The sequence below is a fragment of the Trichomycterus rosablanca genome, chromosome 13, assembly GCF_030014385.1.
Source record: "Trichomycterus rosablanca isolate fTriRos1 chromosome 13, fTriRos1.hap1, whole genome shotgun sequence".
Classification (NCBI taxonomy): Eukaryota; Metazoa; Chordata; class Actinopteri; order Siluriformes; family Trichomycteridae; genus Trichomycterus; species Trichomycterus rosablanca.
The window spans coordinates 16,846,768-16,868,671 of NC_086000.1; the positions used below are offsets into that span (position 1 = coordinate 16,846,768).

The following is a 21,904-nucleotide window of genomic DNA, read 5'->3' on the forward strand; positions in this document are numbered from 1 at the left end:
TACGTTTAGAGTTAGTAATATAATTACATTTAATTACAGAAGTACAGAACAGAAAGAGTCTGGTAGGGGGGCCTTAATTATGTGGGGGGACAATGTGGGGTCTTGAAGGAAAAGAAACTGTAATTGGCATATGAATTGAAATTGAAATCTTCTTCTCCTTCATGTTGTAGTCAGCAGGGCTTTTTTTATATGGCATATAATTTCAATACACAGGGTTATTCAATTTTCTGTGACAGCTTTCTATAAAGCTAGCATACAGGCCGAATTTTCATTCTAATTGCTGCTGTGTGGATGGTGCCTGGTTGAGTGTGTTTGCTAAGCTTTATTAGAAATGGGGAGCGAAGCTGTGAGGCTGGCTGATGGTCCCAAAGCACCATGCGACCCGACCTTCATGTGTACCTCGTCATGCTCGGCAAGGGCTCCAACACCTCTGTTTCGGATCAGACACAGTTCCCCTGGCTCTGCCCTACACACTTTCTAATTAATGCTGAGGGTGTGCAAAACATCCAGAAGTTTTGTGGTTATCTATTTGTATTTGTGTGTATAAAACAAAGATTAATTTTACCTAGATTACTGTCATGCCTGAGAATAAATAAATAAAGATGTCATTGTTCTGTTAACCTAAAATATCTCTCAAAATATCATAGTAATGAATGCACCTGTTTTTACTTTCTCTCAGTCTCTCTTATTCATTATAAGGTATTGAGTACATCTCTGGTATGATTGGTATGGCTGTGTATGATTGTGCATAAGGCTCTGGGTTGTCTGTTTTGTGATAGATGTGGGCCTGAAAGTACGTGTAAGGAATGAGCACTGAGTTACTACACTGTGTCTGACCTTGCAGCACATTTGTTTTGAACTCACAAATATATGCTATCTTGTGCATACAGACAAAATATAATTCTACATTGTTATTAAATAATCTAATACTTCAGAAATACCAGTGTTTGAAAAGACACACACAACACATTATGTTAAAAAATATGATTTTTATTACACTTTCTAACTTTAGCATTGACTTTCTTTGCTGAACACTTCTAATGCTTTTTAATTGTAAACACTATGGTCAACTTTAGACTAGTATACATACTACATAGAAATAAAAGTATTTTGTTTGTTCATTCATCTTTAGTAAATACTTTATTCTTGTTCTTTCAGCATGAGTGACTGACCATACAAATGCGCTTTCGACTGAATGGCCACATTCTCCACAGGTGAAGACAAGGGAGGAATGAAATCTTTTGTAGATTGAAAACTACATATTAATACCCATAGTTTTAAAATGGGCTGTACCTTTGGCCATATATTGTATTTTTTCACATTTTTATAAGCACATAAAATATATTTATATTACATAAAATAGCTTTTTAGTTATATTATTATATACACTAAATATATAAATATATTGATGTGAGACATGCCAATGTAATACATTTTTTATATACATATGGCAATGTGCATAAATAAGGTATTACACAAAAAGGACCTTATTGGAAATTTGTGAAGAAGAACCATCAACTGAACAAAATGTCCAAAATTTCCTTCCATCAATCCACAGTTTTGTTGTCTACTAAACTAAAATGGAATTTTTGGGGTGAGTACAAATGAATTGGTAATATTACTTTAATTTGTATTTGTTGTAAGTAGACACAGGTTTCCATTTTTTGGTCTTTAATAAGGTGTATCTGATTTGGGCTGCATGGAGGCTCAGTGGGTAGCACTGTTTAGTAGGCCCTGGGTTTAATTCCCAGATGGAGCTGTTCGGGTCCCTTCTGTGTGGAGTTTTCATGTTCTCCCTCTGTCTGCATGGGTTTCCTCCAGGAGGTCCGGTTTCCTGAACTGATAAATCTTGTGTAACCAGTAATTACCTGTCCGGTCATGAATGTAATCAAAGTGTGTTAAACATGATATAAAAATCCTAATAAATAAATAAAAAAAATAAAAATAATAATAGTTCAATTACAGTTTATAAAAATTATGTCCATACATTTACAGTCTCTGCACACCTAGTAAAGATGAGTAAAATGTTTATAATAAAGTTGCCTTTAGCTTAATTTCACACTGAAGATGTGAGGGTGGCACGGTGGCTCAGTGGGTAGCACTGTCGCCTTACAGCAGGAAAGTCCTGGGTTCGATCCCCAGGTGGGGCGGGTCCTTTCTGTGTGGCGTTTGCATGTTCTTCCTGTGTCTGTGTGGGTTTCCTCCAGGAGCTCCGGTTTCCTCCCACAGTTCAAAAACATGCAAGTGAGGTAAATTGGAGATACAAAATTGTCCATGACTGTGTTTGACATTAAACTTGTGAACTGATGAATCTTGTGTAACGAGTAATTACCTGTCCTGTCCTGAATGTAACCAAAGTGTAAAACATGATGTTAAAATCCTAATAAATAAATAAATAAATAAATAAATAATAAATAAACATGATTCTTGTGTTTAAAGCATGAGAATCAGACATTACATTTAATCATTGTAGACTGGGCTCACCTGAAAAGAAGGTGGACATCTTTTTGCTCTCAGGAGTCATAGCATTACATGGAATCATCAGGTATACTACATTCTAAGATCTTGCAGTAATGAAACGTGTAGAAGTGACCTCAGATACATTTACATTTTGCAGATTTATCCAAAGCGACTTGCATAACAGGTAGGTTGAGGGTTAAGGGCCATTCTCAAGGGCCCAACAGCAGCAACCTGGCAGTGGTGGGGCTTGAACCAGCAACGTTTTGATTACTAGCCCAGTACCTTAACCACTAGGCTACAGCTTGCCTAGACAGACTTAAATCTTTGAGCCAAAGGTGAACATTTATGTGGCTCAAAAAGTGTTAATGTTTACCAAATGTTAGATCTTTCTGATCCCTATTTGAGTGTCTGTAATTCTTGTTTACTCAGTGCTGCTCTCTGGAGAGGTGTTTGTGCGTCACACCTTAGCTTGTCTGACTCATTGACCACTCTACTGTGGTTTTATCAGAAGGACTAGGCTATACTACTAAGTGGCATTATTTGCTGATTTGCACTATTGATTCAGCCAATAGTGTTTTAGGAGCTTTGATAAACTGTTAGGAGCAAATGTTACACATTACTGCAGTGCATCATGCACGTACACTTTAGTGATTTCTGCAGTACTTAAGTTTTTCTGTGACTAAACAATTAGAACACGGGCGCTCAGGTGAATTACGCTTGCCTCTTACTGCTGAGATTTGGTAATTTGAATCTCAGCATTGCTATCGGCCCGCCGTCAGTCTACCATTGGCCACCAGGTGAGGCAGTCTTTATATGCATGGGCCAGTTGACCTATTTTCTTCAATAATGATGATGATGATTTCTTATGACTCCTCCTGTTAGGGGTCGCCAAAGCAGATCAAATAAGAATATTTCATTTGGCACAGTCTTTACTGAATGCCCAGACACAACCCTCCTATTTATCTCAGCCATCCCCCCAATGGCTAAGTTCATGAGATGCCATGCACCTTCTGTATTTGTAAGATCAGCCCCAGATTCGAACCCCCAGAACTTGTGTGTACGGGATTGAAATTTGGGGCATTCAAAACACATGCAGTGCAAGGAATCTTTTAGACATTTGGCATGATGTTTTTGCCACAAAGAACTAAGTACATGTAATCTATTTTAAAGAGCTTAAGATTTAAGACTTAGACCAAATATAAAAAATACATGAGTTTTGTATTACTGTTGTAACTGGGCTTAGACGCGCCTCTAGTTTTCTGGACAAGTTCCCAGAAAACTAAAGAATGCTGGCATCACCATGCCAGAGAAGGACCAGACTGGACCAAGCAGCCCAGCATCATGGCTTCAGAGAAGAGCAAGTGTGCCAGAATAGGAGATGTCCAGACTGAGAGGGAGAAACTGTAATGTATTGTTAGGTTTTTCGGAACATAAAAACGTACATTTAATATGGGCATTTTCCAAGCTTTACGACATCCAGGCCACGTGGTCTTTTGTCCAACATGTCGCCGGCTAGGCTCTCTCCCTGACTCCTACAGAAGGGGGGGGAGGCAGAGCCCGGGGCTTGTTAGCACACTTCATTGGCTCCACCAGCAGTAAAGGAGGAGGAGCCTAGCTGAGTTTAAAAACTGGCGGGGAGAAAGGCTAGGCCTCTTTCTTGCGTGGTTTTTCTAGACTGCAGGAGTAAGGAGCGCCGGTCGGCTTAGCTCTGATATATATTCACAGATTATTTTTACACTTAATAAAGTGTTTTTAAGAGTACTTTCTGGACTTCTCGACTGCTTTCTTCAGGACCTTTTTGAACCAAAAGATTCATCCTAACAATAAGAACTTCCACCTGGAAGAAATGAACACTTATGAAGTGCAGGTAAATGTCAATCAAGAGAAAGTGTCACATCAATTATATGTGCCTCTTAAATTATATGTGCCACTTAAAGTGGGTCATCTAACAACCGTCATCAGCACTACCAGATCACATGTAAAAAAAAAAAACGTTTTTATTATTTTGGGCTTTTAATAATATTTAATTTTTTTTGTTTGTTTATTTAATTTTTTTTTTTCATTTTCCTCCCCATTTTTTCTCCCGATTTAGTGCATCCAATTTGTATTCTGCTGCTGACAGACTCCAGATTTGCATCCAAGGAGAGCACGCCGCTGCCCATGCCTTCTTTACACGTGTACAGCCATCCTCTTCTCATCCGCACTTCCTGCACGGGCGTCTCTTCTGCCAATCAGGGTACACAGCGTATGAAGACCCACCCACCCACATATAGTCCGTTCCTTACCCTGCAGATACGGGGGCCAATTAGTATCTGCTGCAGGCGTTGCCAATTATGCCCGCCAGATGGTGCCCAGCCGACCGGTGGCAACACCGAGCCTCGAACCCAGGAGTTCAGCAACTGCGTGAGCGGAATTTCCCAATTTCAGGCAGAATTAAACACTTTAAAATAAAACAACAATTAACAATTAAAAAGTAAATTAAAATTTAATTCAAAATTTAATTACAATTTAATTAACATTTAAAAATATTAATTATAAAATCCTAAAGAAGCACCCTTGTTGCATTTATTTAGAGAAATTGCTAAATTCAATTAATGTTGAGTAAAGGTCTACATGACTGGGTCAGCAAAGCAACTTAATCCATAAACAACAGCTATGGTCCAGAACTTCCTCAAAGTTTTAGGTAGTTTAGGTATTACTGTGTCTTACTCTGTCAGAAAAACAGTCAAGATCAGAGAGGTGACGTGTATTTGCTGATTCATATCAACAGGACATATATCTATATCAAAAATAAATCTCAAACATTTACTTCAGTGAGTTACAAAAAGTATATCTGAATGTGTATTCAGAGAGTTTGTAGGGAATGAGTAGGTGCTGTAAAACAGTTTCCCAACCATTAAAAACAACCAGTGCTTCACTGATAAGGACAGTTTATGACTATGGCTTTTCCTTCTTTCTGTGCCTGACACCCATGTGACCGCGCCTCAACAACACACATGATGAGATAAAGAACTTTCCTCATTAGATAGTGGTTTCGTTTTAGAATATAAAGAAATGCAGCCACGGTTTGCGTGACTGCACATAAAATATAAACTTTTTTTATTGATTAGCAGTTTACTGTGACCCTGAATATGCCAGCATGGCTGGAGAAGCTAAGGAGAGTAGTTACAGTGGAGCCGGTCATTTTCTTCTTCATGACCAGCACCTTCATCATGCAGCCAGCTTATCAACAGCTGGTCATGAACAAGGTAGGCAAACTAAGTGTCACAGCTGTTTTTTTTGGCCTGCATGTATACTACAGCAGCTGTAGGGAGATAGAAAAACTGAAATAGAGAAATTAATCAAAGTTTGTTCTAGGAAGTGTTTTGCTGTCACCTAAAAAAAGCAGGTCAGCAGGGTGCAGTTCAAGAGAAGATGGCACACACGTAGTGCAACAATGCTGTGATGTACCCAAAGCCCAGAACAGCAGCAGTCATTAATCAGCCTGAACTGACCATGAATCACAAGGCTCCCAAAGCAAAACAAGAAGGCTTTGTAATCGTTTGTGCTTTAGATTCAATTACGGTAGATACCAGCGGTCATTTTTCTGGTTTTAGCTGTTGAGCACCAATGTTGGTTAAGGTCACACATTTGATATCCAATAGAATCATGCCGGTAAAAGGATAAAAACATAAAACACGGAAATGTCTTTATGCATTTGATTTGGGACACACAAAGTCCAGCATGTCCTTGTGAAGCTGTGTTTAGTGCTAGCTTACCTTCATGCATTGTTCTTTTTCCTCCTAAACACTTCTACCCTTACTATGAGCCTCTGCCTGTGGGCTCTGTACACATAAATAAACTGTATGTACAGATTAGTAAAAGATCTTAAGGTTAGACTAAATACCTTTAAGAAATAAGTTAAATAAATGGAAAATTGACTTATGAACTGATTTACAGTGAAATAATATCCACAATTGTTACATCAAAATGCAAATTCAAAAACAAAACATACAATGCCATTTTACATTTAGATTTAGTCATTACTGTTGACCATTTTGTATTTTTATATGTTTGCATGATCTAGCTGTGATCCATCTGCCCTGGTTAATAATTAACCTATAGAAAAACTACATTTAAAAACAGTTCCTTTTTGTTTTGAATAACCCTAAGCCTAGTGTTTTTTAATGAGAAAACCTTTTTAGAAGATGCTTTTATCCAAGGCAACTTACAATTGTTACTAAATACAGGCAATGGTGGGGCTTAAAACAGTGACTTTCTATATACTTGTACAGTACCTTAACCTTTTTGCTGGTACCATTAATCAAACAAAGTTTAGCCCACAGAAACTACTAATATGACATCTTAATTCTTGTTTACTTCTCTGTGTCTGTAGGTTTGTCAAAAACTATATGGGGACTGCACTGATAGGAGGCACATTAAGGATGTAAAGGTTGTGTCACAGTCCTCCTACATCATGCTGCTATTCTTAGTCATAAACAGTTTGGTGTCTATTCCCCCAGCCATTTTGCTGGGCTCCTGGTCCGACCGCGCTGGGCGCAGATCGGTGATGGTGCTGCCCTTTATATTCTCTGTGCTGGGTGGTGGATTACTGGTGGCTTTAGTACTTGTAGACAATATGAACATCTACTGGTGCCTGCTGTCAGCCGTCTTTATTGGTCTTGCTGGTGGGCACGTCTCCATCTTTTTGACTTCTTTTAGCTATTTAGCTGACATCACTTTAGACTCCACCTCCAGTCGCACAATGCGCATGGCCATAGCAGAGGCCATGATCTTTGTTGGGGGCATGGCAGGCTTCCTCCTGGGTGGTTTCCTGGAACAGGAGTTTGGTTTGGTGACAGCATTCGGAGCATATATTGCCTGCCTTGTTATAGCTATCCTCTATATACTGCTGTGGCTGAAGGATCCCGGGTCAATAGCCAGCACTTTAAGGTTCCCTTCTACAGAGGTTGAAGAGCGGGAGTCTAAGCTATTTGTTCTCAAATATGCCAAGCTTTCATTGATGACTGTGTTTAAAAAAAGGCCAAACCAAGACAGACTCAAACTTCACTTTCTCATCTTATGCACCTTCATAAACAACCTGGTAGCAGTGGGTGAGTGCTACATACATCTCTGATGCAACAAAACATGGCTATCTATGTTTGACCAACTAAATGTAAAATACTTTTAACAACATTCCTTTAACAGCAGCTTTAAGGTCAACGACAATAAAGTTACATCATGTTCTTTAATTTTTTTCAGTATTTGAACTCAATATATCATATACACCGATCAGCCATAACATTAAAACTACCTCCTTGTTTCTACACTCACTGTCCATTTTATCAGCTCCACTTATCATATAGAAGCACTTTGTAGTTCTACAATTACTGACTGTAGTCCATCTGTTTCTCTGCATGCTTTTTTAGCCCCCTTTCATGCTGTTCCTAAATGGTCAGGACCACCACAGAGCAGATATTATTTAGGTGGTGGATCATTCTCAGTACTGCAGTGACAATGACATGGTGGTGATGTGTTAGTGTGTGTTGTGCTGTAAGTGTGTGTTGTGGATCACACACAGCAGCGCTGCTGGAGTTTTTAAATACCGTGTCCACTCACTGTCCACTCTATTACACACCTACCTAGTTGGTCCGCCTTGTAGATGTAAAGTCCTCACAAGCAAAGATAGCAAATAGCTAAGTCCTCACAAGCAAAGATGGGTCATATCAGGCCACTTTGTGCCAAACTTTGTAAGACACAATTGTCAATCAATTCAGGGTATTAGGAGAACTCTTACTCCATGTTGGGGCAAGGCTGAAAACCTTTGAATGCCCTCAGCAGGCATTGCATGAGAAACCATCATGCTACTGTCGTAAATATAGCCACAAGAGCAGGGGAGTACTTTGTCATTTAACACAGTCCACCAGGCATCAAGAAATGCAAAGTAAAACTATCACACAAAGAGAAAGTCATACATGAATGCAAAAATAAGTTCTCTGAGTTTGAGCTCATCATAGATAGACTGAAAGACAGTGGTCAGACGAGTCCATGTTTCAGCTTGTTTGAAAAAACTGATAGATGAAAAGAACCATTCTGTCACCAGCAAAAGGTGCGAAATCCAACATCTGTCATGGTATGGGAGTGCATCACTGTCCATGGTATGAGTGATTTGCTTATGTGTGAAGGTACCATTGATGTGGAGGTGTATATTGGAATTCACATTTATATTTGTATATAGTGAGACATAAGAAGTCCATAGTTATTTCAGCGAAACAATACCAGGCTTCTGGCACATGCTACACCATCATGGCTTCATAGATACAAAGTCAGTGTGCTTGTTGAGAAGCTGAAATCTTGTATCAAGAAAACTCGACTTGCAACAGCTAGTATCCTTAGTCCCCAAACCAATAAGTATAATTGATTAAAAAAAATAAAAAAAGGTGATGCAACACAGTGGTAAACAAGCCAGTGTCCCAACTATTTGTTTTGCGTGTGTTGCAGTTGGTCAGTAAAAACACTGGTCAGTATAAATCTTTACTTTGTAAATTGTCAGTGAAATAAAGAATCAAGAAATCAGATTATTTTCTAGAAATGGAGTTTATAAGTTCATTGTGCCCTCAGTGATAGAAAGCAAAGAAAACAAATATGAAGGTCCTTCCCCATCATGATTTCCAGCTAGAATGAGGTTCTGCATGGTGCACAGTACATATTCTGACTTTTAAAAACAGCATTCTGCATTTCTATCTATTTAAAGCATTGTAAAAATACCCATGTGGTCTTGTATGACTGAGACATGTAGGAACGGCTTGAGTTTCCAAAGACACCATTTCTAAATAGACTAGTATGTTTTCTTCAGCCTTGCATGTTGTAATCATGAGTTTGATCTTTGCAGCATGACCACTCCTAAAGTACAAAATGTTCATTTTTAAACAGGTTGTCTTTTGTCCTGCAATTTCTGTTCATAGTCATCTCAAATGGGGTTTGATTGTGGCATTGTTCACATGAATTGCTCTTTTTGAAGAGAACAAACCTAGAATTTGTGTACTATTTTAAAAGTACAACTCACCACTAATCTCACTGCACTAATTAAAATATATGACTTTAGTTAGCACAAAGGTTCACATATTACCAATTTGAACTATGTTTAATAAAGACATGATTAGTACAATAGCTTGTGTATCATTAAATAAAGCAGAAAGTATTTGTCCTTCATTATGGCTTGGACAAAAATCAGCCCTCATTTAAAAACAACTGCAGAGGTCCAAGTAATTCCAAAGGGTTCTACAGTCTCCTTTAATTGTGATACAAAATGTGTTTAACTGATTGCAAAATCTTTCTGCTTTTATTGGCTTTTTGCGTGCCAGATGTAATTAACTGGCCTAAAATGCCTTTAAGACACAGGCTAATGTGAGCACTTTGGCCGAGTTGCCTGTTTGTGTTGATAAACTTCTTAGCCCTTTTAAATGAGCGTTATAAATTCTCTCAGGGTGTCTGTACTCTTCAGGCCAAAGAGAAAGAAAATGAGAATGAGAGAGCGAGAAAGCACGAGAGAGAACACTAAAGATATGTGATTTTATGTGTTTATGTCTCCCTAGGGGATAATTCTATCTTACTGCTCTATTTGATGTATAAGCCCAGAGAGTTCACAACTGCAATGTATGGAGTGTTTAATTCTGTCAGAATGTTCTTGTTGGTAAGTGCTTTTGTTTCCAAATAGTCCCCCCTGATGACATTTTTTTTTCTAACCAGAGGGCATTAATTTCAACATTCACATACTAGCTTTTGGCATTTGTTCATTTGGGAAAATATACTTTTCTTTTATAATCATTTTTAAAATCTTTAAAATTGGTCAGATTATTTAAAAGTATTTTAAGAACATTGTTTTTACCTTGTTTATGCATTATACATTATAAAAACACAACCTAAGACAGTAATTTCTGCTTGGAATTTTACACAAAATCTTCAATTGTCTAATTGTTTTTGATGTACAGTTCTGAACCAATAAGATGGTTTAAACTCACCAATAATACATTTAACTTTACATAAATGTGTAAACATGTATTTAATAGCAGTCTTAGGATTTCAATGATTTCTGCAAATGATCTTTTTCTGTGACTGGATAGAAAAACACAGTTTGGTTAATTTTAAAGATTTATTGTTGGTTTTCTGGTATGCAGGGTAAAAAATACAATAAAACACTTAGATTATTAATGTGGTTTTAATAAATACGTTATGTAATGTCTATACAATTGATGGCATGGTCTCCCAATTCTTTTCTGATTAACCATAGCTGGTGACTTCTTTGTGTTCATATTAATAAGGCATAACTACACAGAATTGTAGTCTCTTGATTGAAACACATTCTATTTGTATATATCTGACCCAGCAGATTTCCAGGAAACCCACAAAAACTTAGGGGAGAAAGAACAAACACAAGTTTAGATTATTCATTTGGTGGTAAAGGATGTTATATAATGTCGCTACTGACTTTTCTGTGTATAAATATGTTTTGTTTGACCTCTTATGAACTTCAAAGAACTGTTCTTTTAACCCAAACTGTCACATTACTGTTTACATTGCTATGCTACTCCACACTATTCTTCCCTTCCTTCTGAGCTGACATACATTTATGAAGATATACAGTATCTCCATTCCAAGATCGCTTACCCCATTATGCTGATTCGTTCTTCACAACATCAGGAGAATTCAGTCATTCCTCTCTAAGTATGCCACTCAGCTTCTGGTCCAGTCTCTTGTGTACCTCTTGGCAGATCTTCTCATTTACACCATCAGACCTCTACAACTGATTTAAAACTCTCACACCTGGGTTTCAATCATTTCAAGGGCTGCTACATTACCCAATTGCTACACTCTCTTCATTGGCTTCTGATAGCTGCTGCTATAAAGCTTGCCTACAAAGCCAAAAGTAGACAAGCCCTGACCTACCTTAAAGCACTTATCAACCCCCTTCTTTACCTTATACCTGTAAACCTGGTTCATATTGATCTACCCCTTAGAACTTAGAAAAGTGGTCATAAAGGTTTTTCTCTGTACTAGCACTTAGGAAAGTCTTTGGCTGTCTTCAATTGACAAAACAAAACATGCTTTTCACTAAAAACTTAAATAGAAATCAACCTTGCACTTACCAACGTCTCCACAAATCCATTTTCTAAGAGCTCACTTCTTTAAGAGCACTTCCAGATGATGTAAATGTAAATGGACAAAGAAGAATGTCTAAGTAAAGCCAGTCCTGCTAATAAATCCAGTGAGGACTACTCTATAATGTTAGCTTGTTAAGCCAGCATCTTAGTTAAGCTGGTTATTATGGTTCATTAGCTAACCCATCAACATAGACCAGATAAATAATTAAAATATAAATACATACTAATTATTTAAATAACCAGCAAAAACCAATCAAGCTATGTTAATTATTATTGTACACCATCCTAACTCTTAAAGTACAATATACTGTGTCAAAACATTCAATATACTGGGCACTCATCTTTTAACCAGCTATTACCAGGTGTGAGAGAACACACACGAAGCCAAAACTTCATGTCCATGCCCCAAAAACATGTCTATTGTGTGACAGTTATGCTGGCGTGGACAGGTAAATTTTAAATGTTGGGCTGATTGTAATTACTCATAGTACATGTGATAAATGCAGTAGATTTGGGCAGGCATACAGACCCTTTGGTAAGGGTTAAAAATCTCTTAAACAGCCAGGGGTGCATTTGGTGAGTACTCACCAACAGTGGTCCATGTATGAACAGGCCAAGAACTGGCAACAGGGATACTGTGGCTCAAATCTCTGGTGATGAGTTGAATGTGTCACAGGAAACGGTCTTTACAGCATAAAGGAACTGCTTACATTTGTTTGGTGACAGAAAGCTGTGGGGGTCTGTTTTACCCTGTAGGGGAAGAATTGCAGACTGATTTTATCAAAGTGAACAGGTCGATGCCATGTCTTTGAGTGACACTAAAAAAATCTGCTCATTAAAGAGCGGAGCTTTCTGAGAAGACAGGTGATGTCTCTTCATTCACAGCGTGTTGACTCAAGTGGTCCACAATGCTCCACAGGGCCTCCAATCGCTCAGCTGCTCAGCTACCTTTTGTGAGCCTGGCAGAGTCATTGATTCAGAGAAAGGCTATTATACACCTTGTTTGAAGGAGATGCCTGCTGTAGATTGCCTGCAATACACAAACACTCAAAAAGGTTTAAGTAAATACCAGTTAAAGACTTTTGGGGGGAAAAGTACATAATGATATTTTCAGGATAGATTTGCGCTATAATATGACACATTGTAGAAAGTACCTTATGCTTTAAAGAATTTTTAATACTCCAACGACACTTAAATAATACATGATTTGCCAATACTAAGAATCCTGTGTAATTAAACAATATTAATGGAGTTACTCCAAAGCATTCAGAAATTAGCTACAGCCACAAGCTATAGAGCAAAACTAGTTTAACTATAATTAACTGCGGCTAATAGTAATAAAATATTTTTTCATGTCATCCTTACATTTTACCACTGGTTTATGCTGGTCAGGGTCATGGAGGGCCCGGAATCACTGGGCACAATGAATAACACAATGAATAACACACACTGAACAAGATGTAAATCCATCTTGGGGCCTCAGCCTTCCGTTCAGACATAGAATTACAAATCAATTTTCAGGGCTGTAGGACTGCACTGAACCACCATTTTATCCAAATAGAAGAAAGTCGTAACACTGGCAATGCTACGCAGGAGTGGCCAGTGTGCTAAAATTTATCCAAGAGCTCAAAGACATTTTTATTATGCAGATAAGATCTCCTTGAGATTGCATTTCATAGCTAGAACATTATATAAACCTTCAAGCATGCCAGTGTTAGTGTGATTGAGTGTGAGAAGGCTGACTTTGCTGTTTAAATAAATACAATTACATTTCCTTTAGTGTTTTATGATTAGTTAAACTATGTAAAAGGCAGTGGTTGGTGCCTTCATGCATCTCGGACAAGTCTTGTGCTAGTCTTTAGCCCTCTTTAGCTAATGTAGGTACTGCATGCGACAGAAAAAATGCAAATTGAGTAAATTTGAAGAAAAAAATAACAATATATTTATTTCTCTTCATTTACCCACTTGTACTTGTTAAACATGGATGTACAATAAACACATGAAATATATAAATTATTTATTTGAAAGCTAATGCAAAACATGCTTTAAGTGCTTCTGTGCTAAAGGTCGTTTCCATTTAGATAAACAAGTAATTGTAAAAATTAGAGATGCATGAGTACCGAAACTGGTATCGGATATTTGCCCGATACCGCGCTCATTAACTTGTACTCGTACTCGCAAACGAGGCTCTGATACTAAACATCCGATACCGTGTGCCTAGTGCACGTTGCTGCGTTATGCCTAGTTCACACTACACGACTTTCTGATTTGCCAGGTCGCTGTACAGTTCACACTACACGACTGAATCTTTTGCACTCCGGAGTCTTTCAGTCGGTGTGTATTTCACACTACACGACTGATCGGTGATAGGGGGGTTTCACACTACACGATCTATCACCAACTGGAATCTCAGGCGAGCTTCTCTGGTCTCCCAAACTACGTTGTTTTTTTTACAAAAACATTCATGAGAAGTGATGAGGGGTTTAATGATACCACGTCCAAAAATGCACGTCAACAAGTAGCGAGTGATCAAAGTGTTTGTGTGCTGATGTGCAGCGTAAAATCTAAGAGGAAAAATAAATGAATCTGAGTGGATTTGGCAACACGAACAGTATGGATTGTTCTATAGTAAGTTGGAGGTTAATAAATATTGCAATGCAGTGTTGGTGTTATGTTTTGTAGAGGATCAAATCAGAAATACTGTAAAACGTGTGTGTGCGCCAGTGTATTCTGATATAAACTATATTAAGCCCCTGTCCCACCTGTTTACACTCCTCTCCTGCGTTTCCCCTCACACTGTATCCTGCGTTCTTGAGAGCCGAGTTTTGATCGCCGAGCGAACACCGAGTTGCTCCCGAGCCGGCAAATCTAGCGCCGAGCTCGGGAGCAACTCGGCGTTCGCTCGGCGATCAAAACTCTGTTCTCGATTGCTAAGTGTGAACTATCCAACAACTCGATCCGACCGGCTCGTCAAGCGTCAGATATCTGATCTGAGATGTGCGACTGGGAATGAGTGACATGTCGAACAGCCAATGAGAACGTAAGATACGGTGTGAGGGGAAACACAGGAGAGGAGTGTAAACAGGTGGGACAGGGGGATAATATAGTTTCTATTAGAATACACCGGCACACACACGTTTTACAGTATTTCTGACCTGATCGTTCTCTACAAAACATAACAACAAAACACCAACATTGCAAAAATATTTATTAACCTCCAACTCACTACAGAACAATCCATGCTATTCGTGTTGCCAAATCCACTCAGATTCATTTATTTTTCCTCCTTGATTTCATCACATCAGCGCACAAACACTTTGATCTCTCGATACTTGTTGACGTGCATTGACGTGGTGTCATTAAACTTCTCGTCACGTCTCACGTGTTTTTGTTTTTAAAAAAAACGGTATTCTAAATAGGTATTGGTATCGGTATCGGTATCGGCAAGTACAAAAATACATGTACTCGTACTCAGTTGGGAAAAAATGGTATCGATGCATCCCTAGTAAAAATGTATGCACTTGATCACAAAATAAAGTGTACACAATTGAACACTTTTAAAATCTGTTATGTTTAAATCTTTATTTAGATTTTAATACACTAATATAATTAATATTTTTTAGAAAAAATTTTATGTTTTTTGCAGGCATCAAATTCTAAACATGTTTATATTAACAAAATACAATCAATAAAGATGATCAGTGACAACACTGGAAATTTTTTTTCTACTTTTGTCAAGTAATTAAGATTCAATGGGATTCAAAAATCACATATTCTTCTTTTTATTGCATTTAACAAAATATCCCAAAATTTTTGGAAATAGGGTTTATAAATTAAAACTTGACTGCAGCAAGAAACTCAAATGAATAACTGACTACTATAAATCCACTATATAGTTCAATAGATATAACACATTTTTGTCAAAGTAAATAATTTCATTATAATCTGCTTCTAAATTGTTTCATTACTCAACTTTACTATAGTGAGTTTTCCCAAAGTCAAATTTCATTACAAACTCATAAAATATATCATATTAACATGTTATAGAAAATCTACCACCTGTTACTTACAGACAAGCTACTAATCATTGTTCTCTGTTAGGGATTTGGTCTTTTGTGTGTCTTTCCTTTGCTGAGACGTTGCTTGAAAGAGATGACTTTGGCTAAGCTTAGTGTTACCTTCAGAGCCACGTCCTATGTCCTAATGGCTTTTTCCACCAACACATGGATGGTTTTCTGTGGTAGGTGCCGGTCACTCAACCCCTGCAATCAAGTATTTTTATAGACACAGACACAGGTTTAATTGTGTTAACACCAACAATAATGTTCTAAAATGACACCTTTTCAATGTGTGTGTATGTTATAAATGTGATGTGACATTAGTCAAGGAATTAAACATATTACTGTTATGCAAATTATGTAATGTTTGATGTATGAGTCAACTAATTAATCACGTAGTCCAGCAGGTCCTGACAGTTAACCATGTTGAAGCACTGCTTCAAGAAGCTTCTGAAAAAAATAAATTAATTAAAGTACCCCTTACCACAGTAAAATGATTTTTTTAAATATCCAAATCCCTCTTGGATGGCTATTGTACTTGTTTGGACTGTTTCTTGGGTCAAATTGGTTACCACAGTAAAATAGTCTCACTGTTTTATAAGAATTTGAGAAACATTCCAAATATCTTAAATGAAGGGAGTGTGATGTTTAGTCTTAAACAATAGAGCTAATGTTTCAGCTCCACAACTTTCAGAAAAGAAAGTTTGATTGTGTAACTTGTAGCATGATGATACTGAATCTGAAATGTACCAAGATGTCAAAGTTCCCTTGGAAATTTTTTTTTTATAAGAAGGTAACTAGTTAACATGACAACTGTTGACCTATTTGCTGTGTTCACATTATCTACATAGAATTGCGATTGTTATTATTTTTTATTAAATAAAGCTAAGCAAAGAAGGATGTAAAATCAGATTCAGAACAGATACAGAAATCCTACTTATTAGTATGTTACCAGTGGGAGCTAGTTTATTAGCAGTAAGCAAGCAGGCCTGATTACTTGGCTGTGATGAATAAAAGTCTTTTTGAATAACTAAACCAAAGGGGGAATGTTTGAAAAATTGATAACATTTTTCAACAGCCACCCTGCCTGACTAGAATGTACGTATTTCGTCTGATCTTTTTAGTGCAAGTCCTTTGAAAATCACTTTTAGGGGGGAAAAGGGACCAATCAATATTAATATACCTAATTATATGAATGGATGTGGAAATTGTTATTCTAATGGACCCATAGATTTGGAGAGCTTTGACAGGGAGATGAGTGGCAGCTCTGGTGAATAATCAGCATCTGCATTCAACTATTTCTTCTCACTGAGTATAATAAGGGACAACACAGCATTAAGCAGAAGTCACCACCTTCATTTCAGTGCAAAAGAATATTTGTCAGAGTGTGTAAATGGATAGGATTGAACATGCTTCATTCCAAATAATCATGGCAATAAGAGAGCGCTCTCTTTTTGCTGCATACTTGATTAGTGTAAAGAAATGCCTGAGTTTGTGAATAAACTGTTTTTGATGCTTGGTTAACTCCTTGTGAGTCACATGCATATATATCAGACGAGACTCATAAATTATGTAACATCCTAAATCTGAAATAAATGCATATTATAATATAGAATATTTCCAGCTTCATTTACTGTTCAACAATATTCATAGCAGTCTTGTACATGGGCAGACATATTCTGTTATTATGAAATTTTGTTCTGTCAAGTTCTGTCAAGATTCTAAGCCTATGTTTTTATCATCTTTAATACACAGTGGCTGTAGTAGGGACTCCTAGTGGGATCACGCAAGCAGTGATTCGTTCATTGTCATCTACCATAGTGGGGCCTGATGAACAAGGTAGGCTGTTTAATCAAATTTTTATTAAAATCTGACATGGGTAGGTAACTTTTAATTTGACAGTCATCGAACAGATAGTTTTATAGTATTTTTTTTATTCCAACCTAAAGCTTGGTGTAATACTGTATGCCTGTACTGTCTGTAGTACATATTTTTTGTCTAGTGTCTTCTTTTTGCTACACTGTTGTTTGTTACACCCTGTTATGTAGCTAGGTATGTAAGATAAACACGTAAAGTCAACTCTAAAATTTGCCAAGCTCCACATGGACAGTAAATGGAGACATGGATCATACCTGAATCCCAACATCTGTGTGCCGACATCACTGCTTACTGTTAAAACATTTTGATTGTAGCTGTGGTAAAACTGGACACAACTGGAAAAAGAGGTGCTGTTAAAAAAACAAACAAACATTATTTTAGATACAGATAAATTTGTAAATTGTTCATTTGTAAACTATTCCATTAAGAGCTCACCAGCTTTAAAGTCTACATTTGAGGGCCATATTCAGTGTAATTTTATTAAACCACCAGAAGCAGCAATGAAAATGACTCACGCTTTTACAGTTAAGCTGCACTTTGTCTGGCATGTGATCGTGCCTGTAGCTGAATGCTCTGGATACTAATCACTATTATTCACTCACAGATCCTTAATGAACAGCAAAGCTGTGCTCATTAATTAGATGACTAAAGTCATTTTTATTGCTGCTATTTAAACAATTTATTGCCCAGTTTTGTTCTGTTTCTTCTAGTAATTTCAGTTATTTTTACTAGATAATGCTTAAAACAGCTTGCTTTACTTAGCCATTTAAATGGATAAAAAAAACTATTCTGATTTGGGTCTTTAAGGGTCTAATGTCTACCCAGAAACACTGTGCCTAGGTCAGAAATTCACCCTGGGCAGGTGCCAGTCAAACACAAGACATCACACATGTTACCCAGAACCTTGGAGCTGTGATGTGTTTTGTAGTAAAAGTAAGGCCGTCACACAGTGTTTTACAGTGTTCAAAAGTTCAAAAACTTTACTACACTGTTTTCTCCTAATTCATCCTCCACCTGTGGTAAGTTCTAGAATGACATCTAGAGGATAATCATTGCAATATACAACACTGTGCAACATCCACACCACCTGCTGTGCCACTGTGCAGCCCCCAGAAACAGCTGGTATTATACAGGATGCAGCTCATGTTTTCAGTTTGGATCTTGAGCCATCTTTGATTTAACATATATAGGTGGGGAAAACTGATAACTGCTGTATCTTTATCCTTTCAATCCCATAAAAATTTGTCAAAATTTACTGACTGCTCATTCATGTCTGGAAAGAAGCCAATCCAATCTAAATTAAAATGTTGGTAAAGAGTGCATTAAGGCCTAAAAAGTGCATTAATGTGCACTTGCTCTTAAATACCAGTGTTGCCTAACCCAATTTGTACAGAGTACTGTGAGGTTTCAGGAACTGAGTTTATCACACTAAATAATAAAAATAAAGACAATGTTTAAAAACGTCAGATAAACAACAGTGGACATGTGGCCTACTAGTCACAAAGCCTTAATGGACGGAAGCTGTTGAACAATCTTAGGTTTTAGTGATTAATGTGTATTACAAATTTAAATACAGTTTAGCTCGAATAATATTTGTTACTCTCTGTTATTTTGCAGTGTGGCTGACAGTCAACTGTCTGCAAAATATGTATTTTAAGAGCACACATCAATGCTCCCACTGCTAACATGTTAATAATGTTATTATATATAAACTTTAGTTAAATTCTATTGTTCAACTTATACAACAGTGGTAGTGCTTATTATAATTTTATGAAAAATTTTTAATGAAATGTTTGTCTATAATATTTTCAGCATGTGAGCAAAGATGCAATGTTTTGCATATGGAACTTTAATTAATATTATTTGGATAATATAACTGTATTAAAAATCAGTATTAATTCAGCTTATTTACTTATTACAGACAGTAGATTGACAACACATTTGAAACGTATAACTATATTAAGTACCTAATAAGGAATTGGAATGCCATCTGACTTATAAACAACCATAATGCAGGGGTAGATGCCTTAATACCCTGGCACAAAGGTTTATTAATGTTTAAATTTGTTGATTAGGTTGGCCTTGAAGGAAATTGATTTTATCCTGTGCTTATCAAACTATTTTGAAAATAGCAAAATTCAGCATGCAGCAGGTTCTGTTATTTGTCCTGATAAATGAGTGCTGTTATGCAACAATGTGGAAAATCATTGAACCCAATAATTTCTACCAAATGGCTTCCTGTATTATCATGAATGTCATATCATACTTAACAGTAAACTGCTGGTTTCATGCAATATGAATTAGACCAAGGTGTCTATATTTTCTGTTCCTTAGACCAATTAGCATTTTTGTGCATCTAGACACAGAAGGTTTCTGAATGGCAGCCTTGTCATAAATTCCATCCTTCTGAAGCTTACTTATTTAACTTACGCTACTTATTTAACTAAATAGCTTATAAAGATATAATTATTTGCCTGTCCTGTTCCTTTTTGCTAATGCCATCTTTATATCAATGGTACCTTCACACATGCAAGTCACACATGCTGTGGGCACTAAGTAAAATTGATGTCTGACTTTCCTTTTGTCTAACAGAGTGTTTGGTTGCATTTATTAATGCACTAGCAGATTGTGTTAAGAGACAACAGTTTTCTGAAGTACTCCTAAGCCCATGTGGCTATATAATATCACAGTAGCTTGACAGTTTCTTACACAATGTCATCTGAGGGCTTGAAAGTCAAACACATTCAGTAGTGGTTTCTGTTCTTGCCTTCCAGCATGAGTTTTTTTTTTCAGATTCCCTAAATCTCCAAATTCCCTAAATCCCAAAATTTTATAATATTTTGTATGGTACATAAAGAAATGCCATTTTTTTACAAACTTGCATTGAGAAATGTTCTTTTTGGACTAATTGACAATTTTCTCATGAAGTCTGGAACACAGTGGTGAGCCACAATCCATCATTGCTTGTACAGACTGATCCTTTGGTGGACCCTCCTTTTACACCGAGTTATGATTACTAATTCACCTTCTTACTGTGGAATGTTTCGAAACCCTGTATTTAAAAAAATTAACACAGATTCTTCTTTTTATTGCATTTTACAAAAAGTCCAAGCTTTTTCGGAAATGGTTTGTATCAATCAATCTAATAGGGCTCACATTTACAATGAAATGCTATTACTTTCATAGGTCAGAGTGACCCTGTTTAAACTAGAGTTGCTTTTGTTTACTTTCTCTAGAAAAAAAAGTGCTTTTCTCAGCATCTTACAACAAAAGCTGAACCAATTCTATTTAGCCGTCTGCCTATCAGACCGCACATCAGCAACACTTCAGATTTAGCATTCAGGAACACTTTCAGCTTCAACCCGAATCAATAAGGATTCTCTGCTAGAGACACTTAAAAGCTGCTCTAATGCACACCAGCTCATTCTGCTCCAGTTAATCAGAGCTGCCCCAGAGTTGACTACAGCACAAGGAGATTTTTTATCGATGTACATCAAACTGATGCTTATGCCTTCACTACAAACACTTTACGGCATGAATGCTAGCAAGTGTGTTTCAGCACAGAACAAGGACAAAACCATGAGTCTATTTTACAGCTAAAAAAAGAATACAGTAGAATAAAGTTTAAAATAATATGGGTTACTTGAACATGATTTAAACGTTGGAAAATAAAATGTAAATAATTACTTAATCCCAGATTGTATATATTTTATGTATAACTTACATTAACTTTCATTACTAATGCCTTTAACCTGACCTTACAGGTGCCATGTTCTCCTTCTCAGCATCAGTGGAGGCCACTTGCTATATCTTGGCTGCTATCCTGTTCAATGGTCTATACCCTCAGACCCTGAGCACCTTTCCTGGCATGTCATTTATTATCATGGCTGTCTTCTGTATCATTGTTCTCATCTTCATGCAGTAAGTGACACATACACTGTGAGTTCAACATGGGTGAATGCTTGCTATGCTACAAAAAGAAATGAAATGACATGAATGAATGAATATAAAGATAGACACTCCCTGACAGCAGAACAGCTCATACCTAGCTTGGTTAATTTTGGTGTGGTACTCTTATAGGATGCTAGTGTTAAATCTAATTTCTGCCCTGCTTAAGGTACCACAATGAAATTTTTAAATATTAACTAGGAGCGACAACCGCTTAGCCAGGAAGCTGTAGGATTGTGTGTTTTAGTTCCAATACTTTTGTGTGTTTTTGGAAGCATTTCTGGAAGGATTTCTGTGGCTAAGCGTCTGCACACTAGACACAATGCCAAGCTTTAGCAGGAGTGGTATAAACCACACCATCACTAGAAGTTGAAATACTGTGAAAACACATTTTTAACATCAGACAACCTAGCAGACAAA

The 21,904-nt window shown here is 37.1% G+C and overlaps 1 protein-coding gene across 1 annotated transcript in view; it reads left to right on the forward strand.

Annotated features, from left to right (window-relative positions):
• The first annotated feature begins 5,591 nt into the window (after positions 1–5,591).
• zgc:174356 (uncharacterized protein LOC100137120 homolog) overlaps positions 5,592–21,904 on the forward strand; it is a 29,073-nt gene continuing 12,760 nt past the window's right edge. The window contains exons 1-6 of the mRNA XM_063007930.1: positions 5,592–5,708; positions 6,836–7,553; positions 10,035–10,132; positions 15,702–15,840; positions 17,414–17,497; positions 21,301–21,457. Coding sequence (XP_062864000.1) covers positions 5,592–5,708; positions 6,836–7,553; positions 10,035–10,132; positions 15,702–15,840; positions 17,414–17,497; positions 21,301–21,457 — 1,313 coding nt within the window. The remainder of the gene's footprint in view (positions 5,709–6,835; positions 7,554–10,034; positions 10,133–15,701; positions 15,841–17,413; positions 17,498–21,300; positions 21,458–21,904) is intronic.